Source organism: Sciurus carolinensis, chromosome 1, assembly GCF_902686445.1.
Source record: "Sciurus carolinensis chromosome 1, mSciCar1.2, whole genome shotgun sequence".
In the NCBI taxonomy this organism is placed as follows: domain Eukaryota; kingdom Metazoa; phylum Chordata; class Mammalia; order Rodentia; family Sciuridae; genus Sciurus; species Sciurus carolinensis.
In genome coordinates this window covers 38,076,305-38,099,700 of record NC_062213.1, presented here as the reverse complement: position 1 = coordinate 38,099,700, position 23,396 = coordinate 38,076,305, and the positions used below count along the sequence as shown (strand labels likewise).

The following is a 23,396-nucleotide window of genomic DNA, read 5'->3' as shown; positions in this document are numbered from 1 at the left end:
CCCAGTTAGAAAATAACATTAGAATATTGCACTTTTTTCTCTGATTACATTGTATAGATTCCTCTGTCCCACTTCTTTATTGCGGTCTTAATTCTATACAAAATTAAATTCATTACCAAGAGATAACTGAATAAGGAAATTGTATAAGGAAACATCTTATATGAGAAAACACATAATTCAAAAGCTAAGAGATACAGAAGGTATTTGATGTCAAGTGCAGGGCCTTATTTCTTTCTAAAATAAAAGCATTCAGAACAGCATGATGCTTATTGAACTGAATTCAGTATTCTAAGGACAGAATGCAATTATTCCAGTGAAGAAACATAGGAGCAGGCAGCCTATTACTTTGTGGTCATCTGTACTGTTAGAACCATATGTAAGAGAGAAATCAGCATTTCACTCCCCTCCCCTATTCTAGCTCTGTGGCTAGATCAGAGAAGTCTGGATTTCTTTTCCAATTATTCCACTTCTTAGAGCCATGCTTTCCTCTTCCGATTAGTCACATCTTTAGAACATGACCCTAAACACTTTTTAGAACAAGCTTTCCATGCATGTAATATCAGAACATCAGAAGATTTCATGAAACAGGTACATATTCATTAAAAATATTCAGGTACATATTCATATTAGTTGATTCAAATCTGCCATTTGTTGCTTATGAGTCATTAAAAACTAGCTATAGCTTTAGTTCCTGTATCTCTTTAATCATGAGATTTACACAGAGTGCTGCAGTAGTCTTGATGAACAATCTTATCTGAATGTCAGCAAAAGTGGGGAAAAAGTCAAGAAAGTTCCTGCTGGTAGGAAGCCCATTTTCAACTCCCAAACTCTTTTGCTGTCTTGAGATAGCATTCAAAAAAAAAAAAAAAAAAAAAAAAATTAAAAGGTAAAACTTCTCTTCAAAGATCTTCTTCCTTTATGGTTCCAAAAACACAATCACCTTCTGCTCTCTTAATCTTTCTTTGTCTTGGCTGAAAACTAGAATAGTCCTTCTGTTGCAAAGTAAGCAGAGAGGTCAGATTCATAAATGAGAGGAAATAATTTTCACATTAACAATAACAAAAACTTCAAGGAGGTTAAAACAACATTAAAAGGGCTACAGAAAGCTTATACCTGTTTAAGCAGTGGTTTCTTACAAAAAGGTTTTAACCTGCAGAGGCTTTATTTTGGGATTGGTGTTAGGGCCAAGGACAGCGACCCCCGCAGGACTGCAGAGGAAGCCTTGTCTTAAGTAGCTTTCCGGGTCCTGTCATTTCAGGCAAAGCTTAACTTTACCTGTCTTGTCCCTCTCCCCAATTTTAAAGTCATGTGACTTTCAATTTTTAACTTTACCTCAAATCTTCAGAACATTGCACCACAAAAACAAACTCTAAAATATCACCATGCTTATTTTCAAGCATTTTAAGAGTTCATGGTTACCACAAACCTTCAGTGAGCCTGTAGTTTGAAATCTCAAAGACAGGGTCATGCAGAGTAGGCTTTGGTCTTCTGGGACACCTCACCAGGCAAATGGGCTAAAACTTTTTTCTATGAGAAATTTGTCTTGATAGAGAGACCTTTGGCAGAGTGATTAAAGGAATAGATTTTATTTATTTATTTATTTATTTATTTATTTATTTATTTGTTTATTTTTAAGAAAAAGACTGCTTCAATTCAAATACTGGCTGTGGCTGTATGATCTTGAGCAAGTCACTTAACTTTTCTGTGTGTCAGTCCCTAAACTAAGGATAACAACAGGACCTGGGTTGTTATAAGGAATAAATGAGTTTTAAAGTTGGCCCCCAGAATCCACCGGCTCCATAGCCACAGGTTCAGCCAACTGCTGATACAAAATAGTTTTAAAAATTGCATCTCTACTGACCATGTAGATTTTTTTCTTGTTATTCCCTAAACCATTCAGTATTATAAGTATTTCAATAATAAGTTTTACATGCACTTACACTGTATCAGGTACTATAAGTAATCTAGAGATGATTTAAAGTACATGGGAGTATGTATATAGTTTACATGCAAATACTACGCCATTGTATTTATATTAAAACCTTGAGCATCCAAAGATTTCAGCATCCCCCTTAGATACTGAGAGACAACTATTCATGGAGATTCTAATTGTGTCTGGCTCCAAATGAAGCCTTGGTCAATAAATTGGTATTAAATATACCTGGACATCAGGCCCCCTTCTGACATGCTGGCCCTGCTCAGAGCTTGAGCACATTGGCCTGCTGTAAAGTCACTGTTTATCTGGAAGGACAACTGAATTAGCATCGCTGTCAGTCATGGCTGTGCTGTGTGTTGTGTGGTCTATAGCTCTCACCATCCATCAGACTCATCTGGAGGCTCAGTAAACAGGTTGCTGGGCCCCTCCCCTGGAGTTTCTGATCCAGTAAGTTTTGAGTCCAAGAATTTGAATTCAGTCGATGCCCACACTGCTGGCTTAGGGACCACACTTTGTGAACCACGATTCTAGCATAATGGTTCCAATCCTGGTTGTATGTCAGAACCACTCGGAGAACTTTTAAAAATTCCATTGTCCAGGCTCTTCAGACCAATTAATTCAGAATCTCCAAGGTGGGATCCAGTCATCCTTCATTTTCTAGAGCGCCCCGGGTGATTCCAATGTGTAGCCAAGGCTGAGAACAACTGCTCTGTGCTGTCAGTTGGCTGCCGAAATGGTGGAATCTAAATGAGGCGGTAATTATCATCTACAGTTTGAAGGAAATGGAACTGAAGCTGGATGCAGTGTCTCCCACGGGGGTGCTTGTTTGAAATGCTGATTTCCAAGGTCCCCATCCTAGATCTATTGCATCAATCTTTGGGAGTGAGGACCAGGAATCTGCCTTTTAAGAAGCACTTCAGGAGTCCCCTAAGCGCATTTAGGTTTCTGATCTCTCTGAAGAGGCATAGCTCGTAAACGGTAGAGCTCCTCTCCTGTCTCTGATCTAACCAGAAACCCTATTGTGAAAGAGAAAGCTTTGTGTTTATGCTGTTTTGTTTTCTGAGCTCATTCACTCAAGAAAAGAACCTTATGTCCTCACATATTTATAAATATATTTTTATATATGAGGGACTATTCTATATATACCAGACCCTGAGACAGATGCTAGACGGATGACACATCCCATTCAAACACTACTTAGAGGTTACCTTTAGTTTATTAATCTGCACTACAATTTGGACATAGAAAACCATAATTAGCAAGTAGTTAAGGGCACGATTCTGGGATCAAGTTGCTGGCTTCCTTCATCATTGATTACTGTTCAACCTTGGGTATGTCATTTAAATCTGTCCCTTAGTTTCCTCAGTGGACTTACAGAGATCTTCGGAAAGGATAAATGTGTTCATTCACATAAAAGAGCTCAGAATGGTGCCTGTCAAATAACAAGTCCTTAATGATGTTGTCATGATGATTCTATTATTGTTATCTACCCAGAACTAAATACTCAAAGAAGTATTTTATAAACTTAAAAGTTGCTTCAAATGAAGTGCATTGCTAAAAATCTGTGAAATGGAAACATACTAAATGCACTGAAATACACCCTCAGAAGATTTTCCAAAAAATGCATGGGATGCAGAAGAAAATCACCAAGGAATGTTGTGTTCCTCTTGGAAACTTTTCATGTGGAAATTTCCTTAGCCCCGCTGGATGCTACAACAAAAATAACTGTACTTTAGTGACAGCTCTTCAATCTACATACTGAGTTTCTGAGCAATTCTGGCTTATTCTTGGAAAGAGAATTACTTTCAGTAAAGAGGGAAAAAGAGCAGATTTATCAAAATTATAATGTATCAATTACATCCTTTTACTCACAGACCTGGCTTTGTTGAACATGGTATTTTTGACTTTTGCCTTGTTCCAGGACTTCAATCTGCTAAATAGATTAGTAAAATGTCAGTCAGCACAGCCCGGAGAAGCAAGCACACAAATCATCTATTTAACTTGCACATTTCCCTTCCACAATAATCCTCTTAATGGTCCCCAAGGCTGCCAGTCCCTAGGCACACACGCTTGTTATCTACGGATCCCCCTTCATCTGCCAGGGCCTAACTGTTACAGACACTGAGTCCCCAAAAGTGCAGTAAAGCACCGTGTTTAACACTGGCGGCTGCCTATGGATTTTGCGATTTGACACAGCCTTTAAAAGGACTTCACACGAAATGAAATGCATTTCCAAATCCTCAGCTAATCCACGGAGCTCCAATCCATATGCTGAATCAAAGCCAAGTGGGGCTTCGCTTAATCAAAAGGCACCATTAATCAAATGAAGAGTCACACTGAATTCAAAGACACTTCACTAGACCTCGTGTCCATGAAGTAAACTTAATGTACCAGTGGGGATCCAGCAGGAAACAGATGGTACACCCCTGGGTAACGATGAGAGTTTTGAAAGGAACTACTTAGCATTTAATGGAGATGTGGGTGGGATTAAAGCATGTCAGGGAAGGGACTCTAGGCCCCCTTGGGGGTTGCAAGGAGGGTGGTGTGGAGGGTATTCTTACCACCTCCCAGCCTGCAGGGGCTGGGAGCGGGGCAGCTTCTACTGGAACCGGAGTAGCCTAGCTGCAGGGAGGAGGGTTGTGTGCAGGAGCTGCGGCCTTCAGTAGAGGGATGTGAAGCCACTGGGACTCGCCAGGGGCAGGACTGGAGAAATAAGTAGTCCAATCCCACTTTTCCACCATTCTCCAGCCTCCTGCTGGGATTCCCACTGGGTGGTTCCACGGAAAGCAAGGTCACAGTCCTCACTGGTCAGTCTCAGGGCACAGCGCAGGGACAGGGAGTGAATCTGGAGGGGCAGACAGTGTCTGGCACATCTAGTGAATGTGACCTAACCAGCGCGGGAGGACAGAGTTCTTGGACTCTTCTTCATGGAAAAGAAAAGGACTATTGAACCAGTCTGCATTATGTCCACGGCTCCCACCAGGAACAGGGCACAGGGCACTCAACGGCGGGCGTCTCTGCACTGACTGCTTTTCTGTTCCAACACACAGGCCCCCTGACCCTGGGCCTTGGTTTCGGGTCAGCATGCGGTAAACACAGCCATTGGTAGATGATGAGATGAAGAGGGGAAGGGGGAAGTTCTTCACTGCTGCTTATTGCTCTCAAGAATATGGAATGGGACATTCCAGAATAACTGGGTAAACATCATTAAAAGCATTATCTTTTATCTATGGTTAATTTGGCTGTAAAATAAATTGCTTTCAGGGGATATACACAGAATTTCCTTTAAGTCGGCATTTGAATGGTAATGTTAGAGTATTTGAAGTCCAGATCTCAATAATTACCATTATTAAGTTTGGTAAATGAGAAATTAATATTCTGATGTCCTATGTGTTTTTCTATTGTTATTTTTAATTATTTTATAATATTGCATTATAGTTTATGGTCTTGTGCTATGAATACAGAACCTGGGGGGGAAATTCTCTTAATTTTTTCTCCCTTATTCTCCTTGATCTCCCTTTTCTCAAATCAAAGTAAATAAAATAGAACCCATGATAAGTGTTAAGTAATTGTGGACAAAAATTTATTTCCTTGGCATATTATAATGTCTATAAATGCTTTACATACTACAAGGAATAAAGTTGGGAAAAGTGAATTCTTGTTTTGAAACAGTGCTCCTACACTTTTGGGGGGTACTGGGGACTGAACTCAGGGCACTCAACCACTAAGCCACATCCCCAGCCCTATTTTGTATTTTATTTAGAGACAGGGTCTCACTCAGTTGCTCAGCGCCTCACTTTTGCTGAGGCTGGCTTTGAACTTGTGATCCTCCTGCCTCAGCCTCCCAAGCCACGCCTGGCATACATTTTCAGTCCAGTAGATTCTGTTAATAACATTATCACTTACTACTGAGCAGTCATGACCCCCTGGCTCTCTGAAACTCTGCCCCTGCTGTGCTCAGACCTTTCCCTATCTGCCCTGAACTCTGTGCTTTTCCATTTCCTGGACTGGACCTGTCCCCCGAAGGTTGGTGCTCCAGGACATCAGATATGCCACCCTCTCACGTCCTAGAGGCACACTGGAAGCACCACCTGGGCACAGTGGCGCACACCTGTGGACCCTCACTTGAGGCCGAGGCGGGAAAATCACTGGAGCCCAGGAGTCTGAGGACAACCCGGGCAACATAGCAAGACCTCATCTCCAAAAAGCACCAGTTGCCTTTTGAATAATCTTGCTTTGCCCAAATTCTGGGGCAGGGTTGTTGAAAAGAGAAGTGCGGGGAGGGAGGGAGACAGAGAAAGAGGGAGATACATATGGCAATTGGGGGTAGATGAGAGGTACGAATGAGGTAGCAGGCATTAGAAAGCCATCTTGTTCTTGGCCATATTGAGAAAATGAATTTAGAAGTGAGACCCAGTGAAAAGAAAATTAAAGGAAGAAAATACAAAAACTGGGTATAGATGAATAAAACTGTAATTTTCATATATTTTCAATTCAGGAAGTTATTCACCAGTCTATTCCCAATAGAACTTCCATGCATTCAGATTATGGTTCAATGTATAAAATAATAACAATATGCTTTCAGGAATCTTCAGTAACACATCTATTGTATAAAGTACCTCTACTTTCCTTTCTCAGTGTTTTTTTAGAATCCTTTAGCTGGCAGAGGTTGTCAGTAGTCTACTCCATTATCCATTCTGCCCTCTATCCAGTTTTATTTGGAGAGACAACACATTCTGCTAAAAGACTACATTCGCCTGACTCCCTTGGGAGCAGGTGCCATGATGTGACTAACTCTTGGCTAGTGAACTACAGGTAGAAATTCTGTGTGAGACTTCGGAAACTCCTCCTTAAAGGAAAGAAGGGAGTTATTCCTTGTTTCTTCTTGATAGGTACTTCCTAGAACGTGGGTGGAATGACTGGGGCTCCAGCAGCCACATTGTGCAAGAGGTGAAAGCCAGACACCGAAGATGGTACAGCATTGTGGTCTCTGGTGACATTGTGGAACCACTATCCCAGCCTGAGACTGCCTACCTCTGGGCTTCTTTTTGATGAGAGAGAAACACACTTCTATTTTGCCTACGGCACTTGCTTTGTCTTGTTTTATTTTCTGTTATATGCAGCTAAACCTAATCCTAACAAATTACGCTTTATTTTCAAATAAAACAATCCTTTATAATTCTGCTCCAGTTAAAAGCAGTAGGTATTAACAAAATTGATTTAGGCTTTTCTGTAGACACATAACTTTAAGGAGAATGATACACTTTTTTTCCTTCTCCTGGTTAAAATTGCCTTTAAGAGTTTGCAGTGAAGGGGCTGTGGTTGTGGCTCAGTGGTAGAGTGCTTGCCTTGCATGTGAGAGGTACTGGGTTTGATCCTCAGCTCCACAATAGAAAAACAAATAGATGCTAAAAAAATATATGTTTTTTTCCAAAAAAGAATTCAAGGACAAACATCTTTGTCAAGGTTGTACGTTTCCATTATTCTTCACTGCATTTATTTGTCTCGAATTTTTAAAATCTCTTCATAAACAGGTCAAGTCTTACCTTTGAAAGCATTGCCTAATGCTACCTTGCTAATTAAATTAGTACTAAATTTCTTCTTCCACTCATTCCATGTTAATAGGAAAAACCAGTACTATCTAAACTGCTCCTAGGGACCATCTACTTTATTTATGGGGTTTGTTTAGTCACAGTTTCCTCAATTTTTCCCTCTTTCCCCAGATTCTTCAAGATTATCAAAATCTTGGACTCCACCTGCCTTGCAAGTAGGGACATCTGTCCTAGTGCACACAGACCTTCCCTAAATGACATGTGCAGGTGTCAATTCATACAGTTTGCCTAGAACGTCACAGTCTTACACTTACACAGTGTTACGGTTTAGACTGAGGGGTCCCCCAAAGCTCATGTGTGAGACAATGCAAGGAAGCTTAGAGGTGAAGTGATTGGGTTATGAAAGTCTTAGCCTCATTAGTGCATTAATCCCCTAATAGGGATTAACTGGGTGATGACTATAAGCAGGCAGGGTGTGGCTGGAGAAAGTGGGTCTCTGGGGCTGTGCCTTTGGGGCTTGTATTTTGTCTGTGGTGAGGGGGGGCGGGCCTCTCTCTCCCCCCCACCCGCGAATCCCCCTGCCCTGCATTACCATGTCCTGAGCTGCTTTCCTCTACCACAGTCTTCTGCCATGATGTTCTGCTTCACCTCGGGCCCAGAGCAATGGAGCTGACCTCCCATGGACTGAGATCTCTGAAATGGTGAACCCCAAATAAACTCTACCTCCTCTAAAATTGTTCTTGTCTGGTCTTTTGGTTGCATCAGGGGAAAAGGGGACTAAAACATATATACTTTAAGTCACAAAATGACTCTAGACCACTGTCCTTTGTGAGGAAGCCCAGTGCTCAGTGAGTTCCTAGGGTCCTCTGTTTCTGCTTTACCTTGCAGAGTCCCAGTCCACCCAGGAAGCTCCAGGCTGAGAGGCCTACAACTGGGTTTTCAAGAGGAAGGGGGTCCTAACTTCTCTTTCCAAGAACCCCCAAATAAACCTTCTTGAATATTTGTTTAAAGCAATACAAGAGTATTGACTAGGATGTGATTTTGCTATTAGCCAGGGAGATAGATTCCAATTCATGTGCAAATGTAAGGAATGTCACGTGGTTGTTTTCCTTGAGAACCTTAAATAGGTTATTACCTTCTCCATTTTATTGAGCTAACTCTTTAGCTATTCATGGTACAAGTATTTCCTGCATCAAGTAGCTTACATTTTATTCATCCACATTTGAGGGCACTTCTCCCTTTTAACAAGGCTACTTCAGTTAATTACTTTTCTCTTTTTTCTGTCTTATATATATAATAATCAAAGCCTAGGAGAGTCCATTCTGCCTAAGAGGTTGGATTTTATTACTCTTTTAAAAAGAGCCTCCTTCATTTAACTGTTCTCTAGTACATTTTGAATTGTTCAGGCACCAAGAGGCAGTGAATTTATTTCCCCTGGAAAGATATTTTCGGCTTTAGAAGAAGAAATGAGTACGAAACACAATTATTTTCTCAGAAAAAAAATGTAAAGATTGATGTTAAACTAAAGATGTCATCTAACCTCTGATAATGGACTAAATATAACTAAAAGCATTTCTGAATGTTTTCTGTTGTATTTTTAAAGATCAGTGTAATATTCTGCAAAGAATTAAGTTTATAAATGTCAAGGAGGCATTAGTATTTGTAATCATTTAAGAAAATCAAACTGTACTGTCTTATTGGGAACATGCTTATAATCATGATGACAAAGCAGTTTGAAAAATTTTAAATCTCAGCGAATTTTTTGCTTTATAGTTTGCTCACCAACCTTTTCGGAGATCGAGTAGGCTTTTATGAATAAATGCAAACTCGAAAGTAAAATTAATTTTATTTATTTTTTATTTTATTGGGAATCGAACCCAGTGTATTATGCATACTAGGCAAGCACTCTAGCCTCTACCTCTAAGCTACATTGCCAGCCTTTTAACATTTTTTTTTTTTTAAGTTGTCCAGGCTGACCTTGAACTTGTGAGCCTCCTGCCTCAGCCTCCTGAGTATCTGGAATTACAGGTGTGTACCACCATGTCCAGCTAAAGTTAATTTTACTTTAAGAAAAAGTAAACAAAAACCAAAAAACAAACAAGCAAACAAAACACACAAAAAAACCCACAGAGGCTTTAGAGTTTCTTTCACACTATGGTTTCCACCTAAGGCTAAAGGAATTTCCATTTGGCACAGTAGAAGAATTGAGAGACTCTGGATTCTTTCTAGAGAAAACTCTAGAGCCTGCTTAAGATCATCTCCACTGTGTTGAAGATCCCCTCAAGATCCTGACTTCATGATGTAGCTTTTTTTTTTTTTTTTTAGGTACTGGGGATTAAATTCAGGGGCATTCGACCACTGAGTCACATCCCCAGCCCTATTTTGTATTTTATTTAGAGACAGGGTCTCACTGAGTTGCCTAAGGCCTCGCTGTTGCTGAGGCTGGCTTTGAATTTGAGATCCTCCTGCTTCAGTCTCCTGAGCTGCTGGGATTACAGGCATGTACCACCAAACCCAGCTCATGATGTAGATTTTATAATAAATCCAAAAGCTTCCAGTTAGAGGAAGGAAGAAACAAAACAATACAGAGTAGAGAGTTACACGGTGCTCAGTTTCCAAAGATGGCTTCTCATTGGAAAAATGGCTTGAATTCTAAAGACAGACTCCCGCCAGGCCATCCAGACTGTGGAGCACCAGAGGCCAGAGAAGCTCACTTTAGCATTGCTGCCTCCCCCACGGGGGACCAGACCTGCGCCTGGGGACTCAGGGATGTGGACTGGTCTCCAGGTGTTGGCTGACAGTGGAACTTGAAGAGAACAAGGTAAGAAGAGCACTTACCATTTCTGAGCTTTCAGCAGCCAGTTGTACCATCTTCTCTGAGATCATCTTTTTCAAGCAGCTACTCAGCAGAAAAGCCTATAAAATCCAGAAATAAAGAACACTCTCTACTGAAGAGATCTTCATTCTCTCCCTTCCCTCCTCGGGCCACAGAGCAGATTTTGAACTCCACTTAAAATCCAATAGCATGCTTTCCAGAATTTAGATCTCTTCTTTAACTTGCAGAAATTTACATAAAATGCAATTAGCAAAACAAAACAAAACAAAACAAACCCATAAATTCCCTCTACTGTATGGCTATATTTTTGGTAAATTTTAGGGACAGCTAAAAAATGGGCCAAATTTCATTATTAATCTTCCAAAAATTCCTTTCTTACATATTTTCTATTATTTTGTAAGCAGATCATGTTTTATGAGCAACATGTTATATAAACTATTTTGGATTATTGGAATTAAATAAACTGATGATGGTGAATTCTGGTGTATTTAATTGTAGACATCATTACCAAGAGACCTGTTATAAGACCTAATGAGTAACCTCTTTGAAAGAATATACTGGAACCTTATTGCTTTCATTGAAATTTTTTAAATGATTTGTTTTTCTTCACTGTCATTTTTGAATTCTTATCACTCACTTGCAAGGCAGGGAGCTGGCCCCAGATCACCAGAGGCCAGGACACTCACCACTGCATTTCTTGCTACATAAAGGCCAAGGCTTCCCTGTTCCCTGGATCTTCACCGTTACACACCAGATTTAAGAGACCCTATGATTTTCCCACTCATCTCTTTTTCTTTCTTGTTCTGCTCTTATTTCTTGGTTTGCTGTTTCTCTTTGGCCCCTTCTAAGGTTTGAGCAACTGAAGCTCCAACCTTAAGGGGAAAAGGTGGGAAAAAAAGAGAAAGATAACATGCAGGCCCAAAGTTTGACTTGCTAGTTTTGTTAAGAAGTAGCCCTGCGTATCTGCACATGGACGTGACCCATGCACAGCCAGAGCATGAAATAGTTCAACAATAAACGCTTGAGCTGGTGCCGCGAGGAGGAATATTTTAGAATTCCTCAAGATGCCAACCGATTCCACTTTCTACCCCGGGGGCACAAATTTGTGGGCTAGGACTCTGCTATAAACCAGGTTGGGTTTATTAAACATGAAGAACCAAGCTTTTGCCAGGCACAGTGGTGTTTGCCTGTAAACCCAGCTACTCGCAGGTGAGGCAGGAGGGTTGCAAGTTCAAGACCAGCCTTGGCAACTTGGTGAGACCCCGTCTTGAAATAAAAAATGAAAAGGGTTGGGGATGCCGTTCAGTGGTAGAGCGCTTGTCTAGCATGTGCAAGGCTCTAGGTTTTAACCCCAAATAAATACAACTGCAAATAAATAATAAATAAATAAACAAACTAAGCTTTTGTTTAAAGAGATAGAAAAGATTTGGGCCCAAGCCTTCGTTGGTATTTACAAGGCACACAAGTCAAATTTTTGTCTTTTGCACAAGTAGCCCTTGGGTGCAGGTGAATAAAACTCACACTCCAAGGAAATAAGATCTTACTAGGAATCCTTTCAAGGAATGTTTATTGCACCACTCTGTCGCGGTGTGAACTCATTTGCTGCTGTTTAGATTAAAAGGTCATAATAAAATTTAACTGCACTTAGCTTTATAATGGGGTGGTTAGGGGGTTAGTTTCGCTGCCCAAAATCTCTCTGTCTTTGCAAGTGACTGCAGATCTTATCTCAGCAAACCATTCTACCATTTCCCTAGGATGTTCATATTTAAGATGAACCTAAAGGACCCATGTCTGCAACCTAGGATTGTGGTTCAGTACTCTGTATTTTTCAGAGTACCTTGAAGTCTGACAACTGTACTGTAAGTGGAGAGTTGGAACAGTGCTTTGTTTACCTGAAATTAGACTGTTCCATAGAACTTAGTGGGACTCAAATTGAACATAATGTCAATACAAATGTTATTTTGATATTTTGATACCATTTTAGAATGCCTGTCAGTTTTGAATCTAATTGGAAATAGCATATGTTAGTTTAGTAATTCAGTAAAAAATTTTCAATTGGATTTGGTGTTTCAGAACTTAGGTTTTTCCAGGGCAGGGTGGTGCATGCCTGTAATCCTAGCTGCTCAGGAGGCTGAGGCAGGAAGATCTCGAGTTCAAAGCCAGCCTCAGCAACTTAGTGAGGCCCTAAGCAATTCAGTGACCCTATCTCTAAATAAAATATTAAAAAGGGTTGGGGATGTAGTTCAGTGGTTAAGTACCCCTGGGCCCCTGGGTTCAATCTCTGGTACCAAAAAAAATTAGCTTTTTATCTGCTTGGATAAGACCAAGGGAATGATAAAGATTCCAAATCATCTACTTTTAGTATTCCTATTGAGATAATAAAAATCTATATTGTCTAAGTCAGGGGTCATCAAATAAATCTAGCCCATCACCTGTTTTTGTAAATAAAGTCTTATGAGAACCCAACTAGGCCCTTTGTTTATGCATTGTCTATGACTGCTGTTGACAGAGTTGAGTAGTTGCAACACAGACCATGTGGATCTCAGATCCTAAAATATTCGCCATCTAGACTTTTAAAAAATAATTCGCTCACCCCAGGTCTAAGCCAGTGAGTTGAGTCTCCATTACTTGACAACTGTTAAGATTTGGATCTTAAATGTTCCCCCAAAACTCATGTGTTAAGGCTTGGTCTCCAGCTCATGGTGCCAACAGAGAGGTGGTGGTGACTTTAGGAGGTGGGCCCTAGTTAGAGGAAGCTGGATCATTGGAGGCATGCCTTGAAGAGCATATTGGGACCCTGGTCACTTCCTTTTCCTCTCTTTTGCTTCCCGGTCACCATTAGATGAACGGTTTTGCTCCACCTTGTGCTACCCATCATGATGTTCGGCTTCACTCCAGGCCCAAAGCAATAGGGCCAAGAGACTACGAACTATAGCCTCCAAAACCATGAACCAAAATAAACCTTTCCTCCTTTAATTTTATTGATCTCAGGTATTTTGTCACAGCAATGGAGAACTAACACAGTAACCAAATTCATTTCTAATTGATACGAAGGCCATAGTGACTAATAAAATAAAGCAAAACAGAAACCAAAGAAACAAAGAGATATTATAGTCCAAAAAGAATGTGCATAGCACACTCTATGCCCTGCTCTCACTGGGTTAAGGTAATATTCTTTGTCCACCTCAACCAGCAAGACAGCACTCCATCACAAAGGGTCATCATGCTCTGCCCTGAGAACTCACCTGTTTGGTATAAATAACAAACCACTGCCAGCGACTCTCCTCGCTGTACTGAAATCTGAGCTCTAAGTTCTGATTGAGAGTTCGCTGGGGTCCATCCATATCCAGCAGAGTCCCCTACAGACAGAGGAAAAGATAGTATTTGATTTTCAATAGAAATCTAAGTACCTATTTATGTGGTAGGCAAGCTATCAAAATGACAGTGTCCCTACATCCAAGAAATTATTAGTAATTGAGAAGCCAGGAAGGTCAATCACCACAGAACGATGCAGTAAATGTGATCAGGGAAGCAAACGCAAGATCTATGGGAGGAAATAGCATGGGCCCCTAGCCTGGGCTAGGAGGGCAAGGGAAGGCCTCTGGGAGGAGAGGCATCTGAGCAGAATAGAAGCTTCCTCATTTGTCATGGTGTTTTTGTTTGTTTGATTGTTTTTGTCTTTTTTTTTTTTTTTTTTTTTTTTTTTTAAGAGAGGAAGGTGAGGGATGAATTCTGGTAGGAGAAATACAAATGCAAATCCACCGAGGCTGGAGAGAGGCTGGCATGTTGGAGACACCGTGAGAGGTGCTATGTGGCTGCAGCACAGGTTCCAAGCATGCAGGGAGAGTGGGCCAGGGCCAGATCCTAAAATCCTGGTGGGGCACATCTACCATTTTTGACCATATAGCATCCCTGACTCTTTCTCCTAGTAATAGTGTCTCATATTTCTTTGTGAAAAGCATCCCCCTTTCACGGTAGGCCATCTATGTGGGACTTTTAGAGAATGACCAATCAGAGAGACTATGACCCAAGTTTAGGCCAACTGGAGGAATGTTCTCTGTGCCCCTTTTGGGTTTCAAAGTCAAGAGATCCAAGGAGTGGATCCAAGTGGAGCTCCTGTTTCCTATTTTGGCTCTTGACTCTCTTCAGCCTCAGCTTCAGTTTTTCCTTTGAACCTGTAGGTTGCTCCATATCCTTCCAACGAGTCCCCTTTTATGGCTGGAGTCTGATGTGTTGGTTGCCACTAAAGAGCCATAATTCTTACACGCTTATCAGCTAAGTTAAGGATTCTAGACTTTATCCTGAAGGCAATAGACATCAAGAGATTTTAAAAGCTGGATAATACCCCTGGATTTATATTTAGATATATTGGTCTGATAGCACCAGCGTGAAAACATAAATTGAGCAACAGCTGTTTGCAGACAACGAACAATCCATAATGCCAGAGATAAGGAAAACAAATGAAGTGAGCCCCATGATTATCCCAGCTTACTCACTAGGGGAGTTTCCAAGTTGTAGCACCAGCAGAGGGAACCAAAACAGAGCCCAGAGGGCTTGCTGAGTTGAGAAGAAAGGGACAAATTTTGAAGAAGTTGAGGTAAGAATTCATGGGGTAGAATACCATGAGCTACAGAGAGTTCTTCTCAAGTCTTTTTTTTTAAAAATTTGTTATAATTAGTTATACATGACAGTAGAATGCACTTTGACACATCATACATGAACGGAGTGTAACTTCTCATTTTTCTGGTGGTACATGATGTAGAATTACACTAGTCAAGTAATCATATATGCATATAGGGTAATAATGTCTGATTCATTCTACTATCCTTCCTACCCCCGTACTCCTTCCCCTCCTTTCACTCCCCTCTGCCTAATGCAAAGTCCCTTTATTTTTCCCTAGTGCTCCCCACCTTTATGGTGAATTAGCATCCACATATCAGAGAAAGAATTTGGTTTTTGGTTTTTTTGGAAGTGGCTTATTTTGCTTAGCATGTTATTCTCCAGCTCCATCCATTTACCAGCAAATGCCATAATATCATTCTTCTTTAAGGCTAAGTAATATTCCATTGTGTATATGTACCACATTTTCTTTATCCATTCATCTGTTGAAAGGCATCTAGATTGGTTCTTCTCAAATCTTCACCTGAGTAATGGTCTGTGCATGTGTGAAGTGGAACAACTCAAGACCAGAAAAGAACCCCAATGAAAAGCAGTAGACTGAACAATTCCAGGAGCCTGCAAACAAGACTGGGCGGAGTTTGTGTGTTCATCAATCAAAGTAGAGACCATACTAGGCAGTCCTAGGAAGGTAGGGGATGATAAAGGGTTGAATTAGCCCTAGACTAAAGATTGCTCCGGACCTACGTTAAGAAAGTGTAGGGGCTGGGGTTGTGGCTCAGTGGTACAGCACTTGCATGTGTAAGCACTGGGTTTAATTCTCAGCACCATGTTAAAAAAAATAAAGATATCATGTCCACCTACAACTAAAAATAATAATAATAAAAAACGCAAGTGGAATAGCAAGCCTCCAAAGAGTAAAACCAGTCCCAATGTTCTGCATTACAGAACGAAGTCTAATACCTTTAAAGGAATACAATAAAATCCAGCATTCAACAATGTGAAATTCACGCTTAGCATACCACAAAATGCCTGGCATGCAAAGGAGGAAATATGATCCAAACAAGTGAGAAACCAAATACTAAAAACAAACTCCGAAGTGACAGAGATGAGTTAGTAGGCCAAAATATTAAGTTATATCCATGTGTCCCTTACCAATGGGAATATGTTCTGAAAAATTTTGTTGTTAGGCATTTCTGTCATTGTGTAAAGATCACAGAATGTACTCACACAAACCTAGACGGTATATGTCAATCACTTGATGTGACAGTTATCTGGGTGGGGGAAGGGTGGGGATTCAATCCTGGGCCTTGGGCATGCTGAGCACAGGTTCTACCCACATCAATCACTCACTGTGGCCTCTTGATGCAATCAAGGAATGTATGAAGCTGCGGCTGGCTAACATGGCCTGCTGTTTTATAGTAGATTTTTTTTAGTAAGTAGAAGGACTACACTCTGATCATGAAAAGTATGATAGTAAATAAGCCAGAAATGTAGTCTTTCATTATTACTATCAACTATTAGGTATTGTACATAATTGGGTATGCTACACTTTTAATAGAAGTGGCAATGCAGTGGGTTTATTTACACCAACATCACACAGACATACAAGTAACGCATTGTGCTATGGCATTATGGAAGCTACTAAGCAATGGGAATTTTCAGCTCCATTATCATCTCACAGGAGACCACCGTATGTACAATCTGTCATCCACCAAAACACCATTATGCCATGCATGACCGTATTTAAAATATGCTCCAAACACAAGAGAACTTATAGAAAAACAGCGTGACTAGGGAGGAGGTGGGAGATATATTTTTCAAAGACCCAAATGGAACTTCTGGAGATGAAAAGTACAATATTAGATGTAATAACATACTGGATGGAATAAATAGCACATTAAGACATTAGAGAAGAAAAGATCAGTGACCCTGAAGCCATAGCAATAGTGAGTACCCAAGATGAAGCACAAAAAGAAAGAAGACTGAAATAAAGAAAACCACAGTGAGGTACCACTTTGTACCCATTAGGTTGGCTATAATTTAAAAAATCAGATAATATTTAGTACTGACAAGAATGTGAAGAAATTAGAACCCTCGACCACTGCTGGTGGAAACTAAAATGGTACAACCAATGTGGATGACAGGCTGGTGGTTCCTCAAAGTCAAAGGCAGAACTACCATTTGATCCAATAATTCCACTCCTAGGTTTATATTCAAGAGAAATGAAAATACGTGCCCACCCAAAGCTTGTACACAAATGTGCATAGCCACTCAGTTCATTATAGCCAAAGAACGGAAACAACCCAAATGCCCACCAATTTCAGCTATTTCATTAGCCATGAGCAAAATGCAAATGAGAAGCATTTTGATGATAAACAGGTAAATAAAAGGTGGTGTGTCCAGACAGTGGAATATTATTTGGTCATACATAAGAATAAAGTACTGATACATGTTATAATCAATATGAACCTTGGAAACATTATGCTAAGTAAAAAACTAATCACAAAGTCTCCGTATTATGCTTCCACTCATATAAAATATCCAAGAAGGCAAATGTAATCTATAGAGAAGGAATGTAGACAAGTGGTTTCTTAGGGCTGATTGGGATGAGGGACAGGGTGGTGACAACTAAAGGGTATGTGGCTTCTTTTCGAGGTGATAAAAGTGTTCTAAAGTGACTGTGGAAGTAGCTGCACAACTCTGTGAATATACTGAATACCATCGAATTGTATATTTCATGTGGGTGAATTGCATGATACACAAATTACATTTCAATAAAACTGCTACAAAGAAAGGAAACGATTGTGTTGTGCTGGTGGAGGAAGAGACGCATATCAGCAGAACAGAAGAGAACTCAGAAAGAGACCCACACAAACGGGCCGACTGATTTTGACAAAGGTACAAAAGCCATTCAATTGAGGACAGATAGACTTGTCAACAAACAGCACTGTAGCAACTGAACTTCCAGAGGCAAGAGAGGGAGACGTCTCAGTCTCGTGCCCTGTGCCAAACCCACTCGAGATCACTCAGAGACTTCCATGTAAAACCTGTAACTACAAAACCTTTAGGAATGAAACAATAGAAAAAATCTTCATGATCTAGGATTTTGTCAAAGAGGTCTGAGACTTGACACCAAAAAGCACAATCCATAAAAGAAAAAAAATGAATGAACTGGATTTCACCAATATGAAAAACTTTTGCTCTGCAAAAGACCCTGTTAAGATGATGAAAAACTACAGAAAGAGAGAAAAAAAAATATTGCAAATCAGAAAGCCAGCAAAGGACTGGCACCTATAATACATAAGGCATTCTCAAATCTGTTAAAAAAAAAAGCAGATAATTGGAGTGGGGTGTAGTGTAGTGGTAGAGCACTTGCCTAACATGAGGCCCTGGGTTCCATTCCATCTGCAGCACCACAAAAGAAAAAAAGGAAGAAAGAAAGGGAAAAAGGAATCAAACATCCCAATTAGAAAATGGACGAGAGAAATGTTAAGAGGCATTTCACTGAAGACGATAAACAGATGGCAGAGAAGCCCATGAAAAGATGCTCAGTATCATTAGCCATGAGCAAAATGCAAATGAGAAGCAGAATGAGATACCATCCCACACCTACCAGAAAGACTAAAATAAAAAATAGTGATGCCACCAAATGCTGGTGAAGATGCAAAGAAACTGGATCCTTCATATTGCTGATGGGAATGTAAAATGATACAGTCACTTTCGAAAACAGCCTGGCCGTTTCTTAAAAACTAAACATGTAATTACCATACAACCCAGCAACTGCACTCCTGGGCATTTATTCCAGAGAAACGAACACTTGAGCTCAGACAAAAACTGATACGTGAATATTATAGCAGCTACATTCCTAATAGCTAGAAACTGAAATCAACCTGCTGTCCTTCAAAGGGACAGTAAACTGCACTTTAGTACATCCATAACATGGGCTACTGTTCAGTAATGCAAAGAATATATTGTACTATTGATATGCACAACTTGGATGAATTTCCAAAGAATTGTGCTGTGGAAAAAAAAAGTCAATCCCTAAAGCAGCTGACAGGTATAGAACATTCCATCCAATAGCCAAAGACACTCTAGGCACACAAGGAACATTTACCAAGATGGATTCAATTTTGGGCTGCAAAACAGGTTCCTGTATGTTTAAAAGGAGTGAAATCATACAACATATTTTCTTTGACTCCAAAGGAGAAAGAGTAGGGAAAGAAGAAGGTTTAGGATGCTGTTCGATCCATCCATGCAGGGAATGTTGAGACCACCCCGTGAGGGTACAGAGAAAGGGGCATCTTTGAGGGGTAGCAAGGTAGCAGACAGGACAGTCTCCATCAGCAATATTACTGGCTTGGCAATCAGTGAGTAGGTACTGGTGGAAGCCCCATTTGTCAACACAGAGGACACAGGAGGAAGAAGAGCAGCACAGTCTTGAGAGCAAAGGACAAGCCTGCTTCTGGGGAAAGGCTGAGCTTGTGATGTCATCGAGACATCTGGAGAAGGTGGCCAGGGGCCGCAGGAAACACCAGGCTTTAGAGAGGGATGTGGTAGTTTATTTCTATTGAGAGAAAACAATGCTAGAAATGGAGCCCAGAAAACAAGAGCCTTCCAGCAAGGCTCAGAAGAAGAAGAGGCCCGCAACAACAGGAGAAGGAAAGGAGATCATGAAATGGAAGAAATGGCTGACATTATCAAATGCCAGAGAGAGGTCAAGTCAGAGGTAGCTAAAAAATCCCCACGGGTCCCATGGATTTAACAACTGGGTATCACAATTGCCCTGGAAGCTCTTGTCTTCTACTAATCTGGTTTCTGTGTAAAGAGGATAATCCCAGTTAGCTCACTGAGTACTTGTCAGAATTTAATTAAATAACAGATGTGGCAGAGGCCAGCACAGGACCTGCTACCAAGCAGGCACTCAATACATCTGATCAGAAAGCTTTGCTGGCACAAAGAAAAGGGTAATAAAAACAAAAAGAAACCAAACCAAAAGCTTAGGTACCTGGTTAACTCTTTTGCAATGCTGACTTTTGCAGGTGTGTAGTACATATATTATTATTATGAGGAGGAGCTACTGTCTTTCTATCAATGAGAATAATAAATGAACAATTAAAAAAAAAAGCAAGCTTTGCTGGTGAGGAGACAGCAATGTAAGCATGCTGCTACGGCCCCTTACAAGGGCTCTTCCTGTCAGCATGCAGTGTCCTGCCAGCACTGAGCACTTACTGTGTGCTCAGTGAATGGTAGCTGTTAGTACCAGCTGCTGTTATCGCTCTCACCACCCTTCAGGCAGTAGGGAAGGCTGCTGTTGGAAGGTAAGAATATTGGTGTCCCTATTGCTCCAGATGGGGAACCTATACCACTTTAGACAGGCTTTACTACTAAGTGATGTTTAATGTGGTTTAGATGCCTCTCTACTCGAGGTACTCAATCAAATGACCTATTGATCTCCCTAGCACCAACTCTGTCTTCCAAGAGCAATAGGATCTTTTAAAATCATGGGCAAAGCCAGGTGCCAAGATACTTACAAGGAAAGTAACCTGCCAGCACTTCACCCTGCTCATCTGGAAAGTGACATCCTGGATCCGGTTGTCAGGCAGTGTTATGCAGCAGCTGATCTCATGATTGCCGACAGAAAGAAGGGCCCTGCAGCCGGGTTCTGGGTAGTCGCATGTCAGTGGGTCCAGTTGCATGCATCCGTAGTGCTGCACCCCCCGGGACAGCTCCAAAAACTGCCAAGGCCAGGGGTGAGGGGTAGGAGGAAGCAAAAGACCACTTGAAGCAGGTGAAAATCTCATGTGAGCTGCTGTCATTCTAACAGACTGCTGGACTTTGCTCACAGTGAAAATATCTTTTCTTCTGGACCACACTGTGCCCTCTGTGCTGACAATAAGCCCTGGGGAAATTCCAGGTGTGTCCTGCAGGGCAGGGACCATTCTTGCCTCATTCACCTCTGTGTCCCAATTGTACACTTTAAAAGTTAACCTGAGATCTAAATAGGAGGAAAAGTCCATTTTTCAGGCTGCTTCATGCGATGGTGGAGAGAGAGATTTTGGAAATGGCAATGAAGTGAGAGCACAAGTAGGTCTCTTTCCTAAGCAAGTTTGGACAGCTTCCAAATGCCAAGGGGACACTTTCACTTTATTTGTAAAATCAAACTTTCCCCTCTGCTTCTGAACTGACTCAAGAACAGAGGTTTCACACCTGCGGTCCCGGCTTCCTGTCCCATTAACATCTATAAGTATCGTTATTAATGATTGTGTTAAAATGAGCTGATGTGGTTTGGTGACCTCCACCTTGTTCTTGCAGCTGTCGCCCTGGTCCTGCCCTAGTGGCGTGTGAGATGTGTGTGCAGAGAACAGAGTTCTCCCTTTAGCATGTGGTTAAATCAGAAAGACTACCAGCCCGAGACAGCCCTGCTCTTTCCCAATCCTTTCCTGAAGTTCGGGAATTTGCGTCTCCCTTTCAAGGACCATGTGAGGTGCTCTGGGATAAAATGAAACATGCCAAGACATAAGCAGGGAGGGACAAGAGACTCCCGATCTCACACTGGCAGAACGAGTATTTGAAGCTACTCTCTGCTAGCCACGTGGACTAGCTATGGCCCAGGCTTCAGCTTAAATAGCCTCTGATTGGGTCAGTGGAAAGCATCAGAAATTACAGGGCAGGAATACGTGGTACTGAGTCTTTTTGTCACAGAGAAAAGAGAGAGTTTAATGTGGTATAGAGAGGCATCTAAATGAACCACATTAAATATTACTTACAAGTAAAACCTACCTAAAGGTTTCAGGCATTTGCTATGACACTTTCTTAAAATGTGGCAGAAACCTATAATTGTTTCTTATTTGATAACACTTTTTAAAAATTTCAATAAACTCTTGGCTGCAAAGAGTTTAAAGAAATGAAAGAGTTTAATTAAAACTAAAGTTTCATTTTGCCAGACAGTGGGTTTTGGCATTTTTCATTTATAAAGGGATGTTGTGATATCATTAACTATATGCAAACCAGAAGACAGAAACCTAGAAGGATTCTCTATTTGAAAAACTAGTTCTTTTAAGAAGAATATACCTGAATAATTTCATATATATAGCTGCGGAAGGTATGTTTGTATATTTCCATTTAGAACAGGTGCTGGCAAAGTCTTCTGTAAATACTTCTGGCTTTAGGGGCATATGGTCTGTGTAGCAACTTATCACCTCTGCCACTGCAGCCTTAGCTAATACATATATGAATAAGCATGACTGGTGCCAATAAAACTTTATTTACAAAAGTGGCCCATAAGCCATAGTTAGCTTATCCCTGATTCAGATCAAATGACTCTTTACGTTAATTTCACTCATTTCCAATTCCAAGATTTCCTGTACGTGTACATCAAACAAAGTCAAAGTTGTTAATGTTTGTTCCATTAACAAAAGAACTCCACAAATGCTTAAATAATGTTGGTTATGGATTAGTACCCTTAGACACTGTGAGAGAAAACAAGTTAATTTCAATAATGACTCAATTGTTAAAATCTAATTTGTGTATTCAAAGTTTTTAAAAGACTACCTTCACAAATCATATGGCAAATTTAGGCAAAATGTTTACCATAGAAAATATATTTTGCTTTGTGGGAAAAAATACAAATACACATTCTGGTAGAGTGCAGCTGCATAGTAAAAACAGTATTTTTGCTTAATTAAGAAGTTAGGGCAGATATGCACTGCCATGGTGCACACAATTTGTAACTGTGACCAAAGGAGCAGTAATATTCTACCCATCAAAATAGATGGGGCACTTGTCAAAATTTATAGACATACAAGAAACTAAACTCCAAGGTTTTTATTATTATTATTATTATTATTATTTTTTTTTTAGCAAAGCAGAAGTGGAATACCAAGGGGGAGATACTAAACTGGCAGAACTGGCAGTACGTGCCTTTCCTTTTGTTTCCTTTTATCTTTTTTTTTTTTTTTTTTTTTTTGCAGTCCATCCATAAAATCCTCCAAGTGTCTGAGCCTTTGCGGAATTACTTTCTATGTGAACCTAAGTACAACTGAGTCCTCTACATTTTGGTGGCATTTTGTTCAACTCTGTGCTGCAGATGCAAACTCAGGCAAAGTCTAAAAGAAGGAGGAAAGAGCACCGTGAGGCAGAGAACACGCCTTCTGTTAGGGCCCACCTTGTCACTCGGGCTCACGTACACTGCTCACAGGCAGGAGGTGTATGAGTTGGTACCACAGTCTGGAAGCTCTAAAAATGGATGTTTGGAAATCTATCCCATGGAATAACAGAACACACAGCTAAAGGTGGAGATGCTGGCTGCAGTGTTCTGGGAGCTTCGCAGTACCTGTCCCGGGTGCTGGGAACACAGTATGTGTAAATTAGACACAGTACTGGACCTCCTGGTGCTCGCTGCCAAAGTGATTTATAGCAGCAAAGGCTAGAAACAACCTGACTCTAATAATAG

The 23,396-nt window shown here is 40.7% G+C and overlaps 1 protein-coding gene across 1 annotated transcript in view; it reads right to left on the bottom strand.

Moving 5' to 3' along the window:
* Nucleotides 1–862: 862 nt before the first annotated feature.
* The window catches only part of Snx31 (sorting nexin 31), a 61,072-nt gene continuing 38,538 nt past the window's right edge, over nucleotides 863–23,396 (bottom strand). Inside the window, exons 10-14 of the mRNA XM_047519427.1 lie at nucleotides 20,476–20,679; nucleotides 13,570–13,683; nucleotides 10,327–10,404; nucleotides 3,813–3,869; nucleotides 863–992 (exon numbers count right to left, since the gene is read on the bottom strand). Coding sequence (XP_047375383.1) covers nucleotides 900–992; nucleotides 3,813–3,869; nucleotides 10,327–10,404; nucleotides 13,570–13,683; nucleotides 20,476–20,679 — 546 coding nt within the window. The 3' untranslated portion in view covers nucleotides 863–899. The remainder of the gene's footprint in view (nucleotides 993–3,812; nucleotides 3,870–10,326; nucleotides 10,405–13,569; nucleotides 13,684–20,475; nucleotides 20,680–23,396) is intronic.